The sequence below is a fragment of the Triticum aestivum genome, chromosome 3A (genome assembly GCF_018294505.1).
Source record: "Triticum aestivum cultivar Chinese Spring chromosome 3A, IWGSC CS RefSeq v2.1, whole genome shotgun sequence".
Classification (NCBI taxonomy): Eukaryota; Viridiplantae; Streptophyta; class Magnoliopsida; order Poales; family Poaceae; genus Triticum; species Triticum aestivum.
The window spans coordinates 75,154,040-75,162,916 of NC_057800.1; the positions used below are offsets into that span (position 1 = coordinate 75,154,040).

The 8,877-nt window shown below is 45.7% G+C and overlaps 1 protein-coding gene across 1 annotated transcript; it reads left to right on the forward strand.

The window, feature by feature from the left end:
- Positions 1 to 1,367: 1,367 nt before the first annotated feature.
- LOC123060387 (NADP-dependent malic enzyme, chloroplastic) lies at positions 1,368 to 6,778 on the forward strand. Its single transcript, XM_044483085.1, has 20 exons — positions 1,368 to 1,599; positions 1,769 to 2,043; positions 2,970 to 3,090; positions 3,174 to 3,248; positions 3,435 to 3,586; positions 3,671 to 3,776; positions 3,846 to 3,911; positions 4,022 to 4,117; positions 4,211 to 4,282; positions 4,370 to 4,453; positions 4,577 to 4,675; positions 4,768 to 4,815; positions 4,911 to 4,964; positions 5,055 to 5,153; positions 5,276 to 5,365; positions 5,462 to 5,539; positions 5,773 to 5,847; positions 5,957 to 6,047; positions 6,163 to 6,291; positions 6,370 to 6,778. The coding sequence occupies exons 1-20, from the start codon at positions 1,552 to 1,554 to the stop codon at positions 6,456 to 6,458; spliced, it is 1,947 nt and encodes a 648-aa protein (XP_044339020.1). The 5' UTR covers positions 1,368 to 1,551; the 3' UTR covers positions 6,459 to 6,778.
- Positions 6,779 to 8,877: the final 2,099 nt, after the last annotated feature.

Consider the following 8,877-nt stretch of genomic DNA (forward strand, 5'->3'; position numbering starts at 1 on the left):
ACCAATTTTCTAGAAAATAGTAGTAACATATATGACATCAAATTGATATATTATCAGAGTACATTTCAAGATGAATCTAGTGATACTAATTTGGTGTCATCAATGCTTTTACTTTTTCCTAGAAAGTGGTCAAAGTTTTAAATCTTTGACTTAAAACAAAAGCTAAATGTACACTTATTCGCGGACGGAGGGAGTAAACACCTGTGCATTGAGGCCTCAATGCAACAACTAGTGCTATTTCCAATATTGATTACCATTAATACAATTAATATTTTTTCTAAATAATTGAAAATAATGTGATTTCAATATTAACTACCATTAATGCAATTAATTTTGTTTTCATACAATTGCAATTAACATACCCACATTGGCGGTGACGAACTCGATACATCATTGGAGCAACATGGATCGTTGGATATAGGTGGTTGAATGAGTGAGATCATTTGAATTCATCAAACTCGTGCTTTTATAAGTATATATAGTTGATCATGCTTGTTAACAAAAAAATGTATTTCGAATATACAATTTATCACTTTATGCTAGCTAATAGTAGTAAAATAAACATAACACATTTTTTGTAAATAAATAAAAATAATAGTATTGTTGCATATGCTCAATTTAGATACTTTTACGTGTACTAGTGAGGTATAGTCAAGTAAAATATTGGACAAAACGACACACTTCGCTCACACTTTATGTCATTGGCACAAGGACCATGTCCATATATGTAAGTGACACAAATGGTGTATCGTTTTCATGAAGCCAAACAAATACGGAGTATGTGTCAATTTTATCAAATTTCTCATCACATTTTTGCTAGAACTTTTTTTTATTATAGTCAATTTAAATATTTTTTGTAAACAAATAAAATAATACATTTGTTGCATGCTCAGTTTGTATACTTTTACATGTACTAGCCCCCATCATATTTGAGGTCAAAGATTAATCATACATCTGCCTAACAAACTGTTTATGCAGGTCATAAACAATTATACTCCGTCATAAAAAATCAGGACAGAGGCATTAGAGTGTACTCATGTGAAAAATTGGACAAAATGACACATCTGTGTTAGCTCTAGTTTAACATGAATGTGACAGTTTCCGCCACTGGAACGTAGCACATCATTTCCGGAAAGCCAACCAATTATACGTCATTTTAATGAAATTTCTCGTTACATTTCTGGCTGGAAAAAGGTACCCCCGTACGTCGCCGGCTGGTCACCATCCATCGACCACTGTAAGACGGGAGGCAGATCGAAGCGGCGTGCGAAAATCACCGCGGCGAATTAAAGTATTTTCCGCCGCCGTCGCAGGTGCGTGCCGCCCGCCCACCGGCCCCAAATACAAAGCGCCCTCGGCCCGTCGCCCCATTTTATAGCCCCCCCGCCTCCTCCACCTCCCTCTCGTCCCCGTCCCATTCCCACCTCCCCCCAGCCTCCTCCACGCTCACTCGCGCGCAGGGGCTCCGGGCCGAGGACGCAAGCGCGCAACCGACTCGACTCACCCACCCACCCCGACCGCGCGTTGGAGCTCCCCGCGGAACTCGCAGCCATGCTGTCCGCGCGCACCGCCGCCGCCGCGTCCCCCGCCGCCTCCCTGGTACGGCCGTCCCCGCGCTCTCGCTCGCCCGTCCCGCTCCCGCTCCGGCGCCTCCCGCCTCGCCGCTCGCTTCCGCTCCGAGTCGCGTGATTGCGCTGTGTTTACGGTGCTCCTGACGTTTGTACGAGGAAGTAAGCTTCGTTTGTTTGTGTTTTGCCTGACGCTGCAGTGGAAGCGCGGAGGCGGCGCGGGGGCCCGCGGCGACGGATGCACGAGCTGCTTGGAGGTGCGGAGGAGGGCCGCGGCGGTGACGGTCCGCGCGGCGCAGCCCAAGAGGGTCGAGGCGGTGGCGATGGAGTCGGCCGCCGAGACCGCGGAGGCCGAGAAGGAGGTGGCCGCCGAGAAGGAGGTGGCCGCGGCGGGCGGCGGCGTGGAGGACAAGTACGGCGAGGACAGGGCCACGGAGGAGCTGCCCGTCACGCCATGGGCCTTCTCCGTCGCGAGGTGAGCGGCGCGGATCGGATCGGATCGCTGGATCTGGGTGAGGCGGACGTTTCGATGGGTCGATCCGGGCGGGGGATCCATCCATTTGGGTTCGCTAGTTCACGGTTTCCTCCGCGTGTTGCCTTGCCTAAGCTTATACTACTAATATTTTAGTCCATTTCAGAACTTTGACGTGCCTAGAAGTCAGTATGCGTGTCTCGTTTGCTTGCATCACCCGAAACAAATCTGAAACGGGCAGTAGATTTCCGTGTGTGGGGCGCTCGGCAGCGGAAAGTAACTGTCCCTTTCTCCTGCTGGTGCAGCCCAGTTCAGCTGACTTTTGTTGTTTCCTCGCACCCAGTATGGGTCACCCGGTGTTGTTGGAGTCGTCCAGCTAGTCACGTTAAAATTTCAAGTAATATTACTTTTACAATTCTAGTTTCACTACAGTGAGAGAAATTTGTTATACTTTAAAGCGGATCTGGGTTACCGCTGGGCGGATTTTAGGTAGGTTGTTAGTAGTTGAGCAAAACAGAATTGGTTGTTTTCTTCTATTTTTTGCTTTCTTGTGGCTGGAGTATATTCTAATCTGGCAAAAAAGATAATCTGGCCCACAACAATATTTGTGTGTCTTGTTTTCTCCACTGCCCCTGACAGCGAAATTTGACTGCAAATTGATACTGAATCGACAGCCGTATGGTAAACGATAGCATGTAATTTTGTTATAGTTAGCTAAAAGCAATCATAGAACGGTAACTTCAGCAAGGAAAGTCAAGCACCCAATTGACCATGAGAATTTGATAAAACTTTACTGCCGTAAAATGTTTATTTGGTTGTAACTTCTAAGATAGCTTCATGCCAATGAACGGCCATGATTCGGTGCAGTGGACTGAATATATTTTGGTCACTATGTTAAATCGAATGCTAATAGACCTTTTGTTCCACAGTGGTTATACACTTCTGAGAGATCCGCATCACAACAAGGGACTGGCCTTTACCGAGAGGGAGCGGGACGCGCACTACTTGCGTGGCCTTCTTCCTCCAGGAGTTGTCTCCCAGGATCTCCAAGTATGTGCAACCATCACTAGCCAATATAAGCTGTAAATCATTCTGGTCTTCTTTTTCCTAAGGTTTTCTTAATGTGTATGCAGGTGAAGAAGATCATGCATAACCTTCGACAGTACAAGGTCCCGTTGCAGCGCTATGTGGCCATGATGGACCTTCAGGTAGCACAATTAGTCATGTTGATTCTATGAACTATAGATTCGTTCTTGTAAGAAGATTAGCTATGTAATGCAGCGAATTCCTTGTTGAAGATCTGATAAAACCCACACAGCACCTACGTAGTCAATTTGTTGCAGTTAAAATGATTTATTGATTGCAAAAATTTGCACAATGTTGTGTGATTTCAGGAGAGAAATGAGAGGCTTTTCTATAAGCTTCTAATTGATAACGTGGAGGAGCTGCTCCCTGTGGTTTATACACCAACTGTAGGTGAGGCCTGCCAGAAGTATGGGAGCATATTTAGGCGCCCACAGGGTCTGTATGTCAGCTTGAGAGACAAGTATGTTTGCCCAGCTTTTTTTATCAAACTTGCAAGAATTATGTATTGTGTTCATCATTGGGACTGATTGGAGGTGTACTGTAGGGGCAAGGTCATTGACGTGCTAAGGAACTGGCCTGAGAGGAACATTCAAGTGATTGTAGTCACTGATGGTGAGCGCATTTTGGGGCTTGGAGATTTGGGTTGTCAGGTATGCTTGTCTAATTAGCTTCTTACTTCAGGAACTGTGCTTATATATTGTTGAAATGATATCCTATAGGGAATGGGAATTCCTGTTGGCAAACTTTCTCTGTACACTGCCCTTGGAGGAGTTCGCCCATCAGCTGTAAGTATTTACATATGTTTTAGTCTTCTTTAGTTATCCCAGTATATTTGTTATCAACAAGCTGCAAAAACAATCAAATAACTTCAATCTTTTTAATGTTCACTTTGCAGTGCTTGCCTATTACAATTGATGTTGGTACTAACAATGAGCGATTGCTCAATGATGAGTTCTACATCGGGCTTCGGCAAAGACGTGCTACTGGAGAGGTATGCACATGTGCAAACTTTGCTTGAAGAACCAAGACGTTATCAAAATAACCAGCACTTAAAATCTGATCTGTGCATTGTCCTTGATGGCAGGAGTATCATGAGCTCATGGAAGAGTTCATGGATGCTGTTAAACAAATATATGGTGAAAAGGTTCTCATCCAGGTCAGTTCAGACACCTAGTAAATTGCATGTTACATGGTGATCATTTTGACTTATTATCACAATAATACTGGATTTCCTTTGTGCCAGTTTGAAGACTTTGCCAATCACAATGCGTTTGATTTGCTTGCGAAATATAGCAAGAGTCATCTTGTTTTCAATGATGATATCCAGGTTGGTGAACTACTTGTTTCAGTTTTATCACGTGCTACCCTTGTTCTGTTCTTCAGTATCTCTAATTCGCTATACATTTCAGTTTGTTGCCTTCTGTGCTGATATAAAATGTGTTGATTGCAGGGAACAGCATCTGTGGTCCTTGCAGGTCTGTTATCTTCGCTGAAGGTTGTTGGTGGAACCCTAGCAGAGCACACCTATTTGTTCCTTGGTGCTGGTGAGGTTAGTCAAAACTCCTCACGGTGTAATTTTTGCTGAACTGTTAAATTATAATGCATTATCTGGAACACATCTGACGGTGCATTTTACTGCAGGCTGGAACTGGTATTGCAGAACTCATTGCTCTTGAGATTTCAAAACAGGTAACTGGCTCAGGCTTTCAAAATGTCAATGTGGCGTATATAGTTTTAATATCAATGCTACAGCTAAATCATGCTGGTTTTTGATTAATTTATAGACAAATGCTCCAATTGAAGAGTGCCGCAAGAAGGTTTTTCTGGTGGATTCGAAGGTATGGAGGCAAAGAAAGTTATATGTACGATATTGATTTTGAACACTGCAGCTGACAGACTGACACAATTTTATTCTATTATATATGTAGGGTTTGATCGTTAGTTCCAGAAAAAACTCCCTTCAGCCATTCAAGACATCTTGGGCACATGAGCGCGAACCTGTGACAACCTTGTTAGATGCCATCAAGGTAGTCATTCTTTATGTGCATTTAAGAATTCAATTCAATTAGTACTGATGCTTTCACTGGAAATTGTTCTGTTAAGGTTATATTTTATTGTATCTCCTAAAGTTCTTCTATTATCTCTGTAGTCCATCAGACCTACGGTGCTGATCGGAACATCTGGAGTAGGCAGGGCTTTCACTAAGGAAGTTATTGAAGCTATGGCTTCTTTCAACGAGGTAATTTGAATTTTGAACATTGTTGTTGTTCAAGTTGTAACTTTCCGGGATCAGTGAGACAGTTGAATAACTTCTGATCTAAAATTGTAAATGCAGAGACCTGTCATCTTCTCATTGTCAAATCCAACATCGCACTCTGAATGTACTGCTGAAGAAGCATACAAATGGACCCAGGTTAGTTTGCCAACATACACACAGAGCTGGCTGCAAATTTGTCGAAGTCAAAACATTTGATGTTAACTCATTTAATTATTGTGCTATCCTGTACCATATGAAATGCAACAGAGCTTAATGAAAGACATCCATGTTTGCTTTCTTCTTATACTTGTATATCTTCATAGCTAGTTCATCATAATTGGCACAAGAAGGGTTCACTAAAAGATGCAAATGCATCTGCATATTTGCAGGGTCGTGCAGTGTTTGCCAGTGGAAGTCCGTTTGACCCTGTGGAGTATGATGGAAAGATTCGCGTGCCTGGCCAGGTATTTTTCTTTTACTCTTTTCCAATGCGGGGCAATCTTGCTGATATAAAGTCCTGCTTAGTCAAAATAAATGTTCTTCATACCTGATTGTCTGGGCTATGCACAACAGGCAAACAATGCTTACATTTTCCCTGGATTTGGCCTTGGTGTTGTGATTTCTGGAGCAATCCGCGTACATGAGGACATGCTTCTTGCTGCCTGTAAGTGCCTCTCACGAACATGTTATCCATGATTGCCTGCCAGTATGCCAAGCATTTCCTCAAAAATATTAACAATATTATGGAATGCTTATCAATGTTTCATGTGTTCAAACAGCGGAAACACTAGCTGCACAGGCCACTCAGGAGAACTTCGACAAGGGATCCATCTTTCCACCCTTCACCAACATCAGAAAGATATCTGCCCTCATTGCTGCTAGCGTGGCTGCAAAAGCCTACGAACTTGGTATGTTCTCCGACACCCTTGCCCCCCTTCAGGCCTCATGGAATACCTGTGCTTGACATTGCTAACTTTTTTTTGCAGGCTTGGCGACTCGCCTGCCGCGGCCGAGAGATCTGGAGAAATATGCGGAGAGCTGCATGTACACCCCTGTCTACCGCAGCTATCGTTAATGCAGTGGAGATCAATTTTGCAGTAATAAAACGCAAGGTCGCAGGATGCTGCGGCGCTGTTGTTGTCTGTCGCTGTTCTTGCCGCTGCTGCAAGTCGTATCTGTCTATACATATATGCCGTGTGTGTTGTAACGCTGTGGAAGAAGTTAAGCAAACTGTCTTGTGTATCAACGTTTGTTATTCGTGTAGGTTGAGTGCAACGAGTGTAATAAGGACACAGAGCTCTAGTTCTCAAGGTAATATGGCTAGTGCTCCTCGCCTTTTATCTCAACTGGGATCCTTGACCATATATGAAAATCAATGCAAATTAGCATGCACCAGTGAAGGAGTTAACTAATGGATGGTATCAAAAGTTTTAGTCAAATGGGAAATATTTATAATATTGATATTGTCGAAAGAAAATACATCATTTGGTTTTGCATCAAAAACATTTTACCACCGTGTAATTTTTGTGACACATAAACGTTTTATTGTGTGCTTAGAGCACTAAATGACTAAATCAAATCAGTGGCTTGGATCTATTATCATGTGAAAAGGGGAGGTAAAAGGGAGCATGCTAAAATTTACTCCCTCCGTTCTTAAATATAAGTCTTTTGGTCGCTCCCGCAGGGGCGACTCGGGCGGCGATAACCCTAGCCGCCGCCAGCCCCCCTCCCCCCTTCCCCTCTCCCTTGCCACCACCGGATGGGGTCGCCGAAAAGCCGCGCGTTCGTCGGTGAGGGTGGTGGCGAGGATTTGTCCGCCTGCTTCGCGCAAGGGGCTTTGGAGCCGGGGCGGCGGCCTCGGGTGGTGGTGCGTTGATGTCTTCAGGTGGCGGTCGTCGCTGGTGCTGGTCGCCCCCCTTGGTCACGCGGGTGGCAAGGTGGCGGCGGGTGGTGGCTGTGAGGCGTGGTGGCCGCGGGGGCGCCCGCCCCGGATCTGACGCCTCCGCCCCCAACCTGTTCGGCCCTGTCAGATCTAGTTTCCGGCTGGCCTAGGTCGCCGGCGCCGCGTCTGTGACAGGGGTGGGGGAGATGTAGGGCCTGGAGAAATCCACGGCTGGCTATGCCGGCCACGACGACGGCGACGCCTGCGGGCGCCGTCTCCTACTTGTAGGCGCCGTCAAGGTGCCCCCTTTCCCCCTTCTGCCTCGCTCCCCTGCTCGTAAACCGGGGTGAAAACCCAAATCCCTCTGGATTAGGCGGCAGCGTCGCTCGCGGCGCCGCCACCTTCATGGAGGTGCCGCCTTCGGTGAGCATGGGGTGGTGGCAAGTTCGATCTGGTTGGTGGGCGTCCGACGGCGACATGGTTGGAGTTGGTGGTGTCTTGGAGGTTCTTCTCCAAGTTTAGTGACTTCCCACCATCATTGCGATGTCATCAGCAACCCCGCCGTGCTTTTTTGCTTCTCCTTGGGTGTTGGTTCCCTCTCAGTACCATGTTTGCCTTTGTGGAGCTCGGCGACACGAGTTGGTGGTGCCCTGGTCAGGCTTTCCGGGCGGCAATGACGTCGGTTGTACACCTTTGCTCTTGGGAGAGCGTTTGCATCGTCCGATGGATCGGCACCTCGAGCCAGGCGAGGGGCTAGGGAGCCCCTTCGGAGATGTAGGAGGTTGTCAACGGTTCGGTCGGAGTCTATGGAGCTGTCAGCGTTACCCTGACAGGCTAGTTGGATCTCCTCAAGGCTTGCTGGTGTCTCGATGGGGTGGATTGCTCTCAGTGGAGGGCTTCATTGTCTTCAAGCCGGCCCTGTTCTTAAGTTTCTTCATCTTTGCTTGTAGATGGTAGGAAGCCTATTAGCTGCTTGCACAACACTCTGTATCCTTTTAGCTGTTTCTTTGTTCTGTTTTTGTAATTTGGCGGTTGATGTAATCCTGGTCGGTTGATGGCTTTGTTAATTCAAAGCCGGACTCGACTTGAGCCTTCGTTCTAAAAAAATATATAAGTCTTTTTAGACATTTTAAATGGACTACAACATACGGATGTATGTAGACATATTTTAAAGTGTAGATTCACTCATTTTGCTTTGTATATAGTCACTTGTTAGAATCTCTAAAAAGACTTATATTTAGGAATGGAGGGAGTACCATTCAACAACTATAAGGCAATATAAGCAACATCAAAAGTAATTATTAGGGCAGCTCCAATGCACGACCCCAAACGGAAGTCCGTTTTGTCTGGATTTCGTCCGGTCTGGCAGAAACGGACACGCCCGTCGAACGCACGACCCCAAACGGAAGTCCGTTTTGTCCGGATTTCACCCGGTTTAGCAGAAACGGACATGCCCGTCTGCTTGCGGTCGTGCGGCCGTCGGTGCGCCCAACCGGTCCACCGCATCCCAAATTGTTTGTTTATTTGGACTTGAATTTTGACCCAAAATAAACCCAAATAAACTTGCAAATAATTTTAGAACATTAATATAAACATCCACATGTCCACACGT

Excerpts from the sequence above, each read along its gene's own strand:
- LOC123060387 (XM_044483085.1), top strand. The coding sequence starts at position 1,552 with ATGCTGTCCGCGCGCACCGCCGCCGCCGCGTCCCCCGCCGCCTCCCTG. Across the intron at positions 2,044-2,969 it reads TGGGCCTTCTCCGTCGCGAG|TGGTTATACACTTCTGAGAG; the intron begins GTGAGCGGCGCG and ends TTTGTTCCACAG. Across the intron at positions 3,777-3,845 it reads TTGGAGATTTGGGTTGTCAG|GGAATGGGAATTCCTGTTGG; the intron begins GTATGCTTGTCT and ends GATATCCTATAG.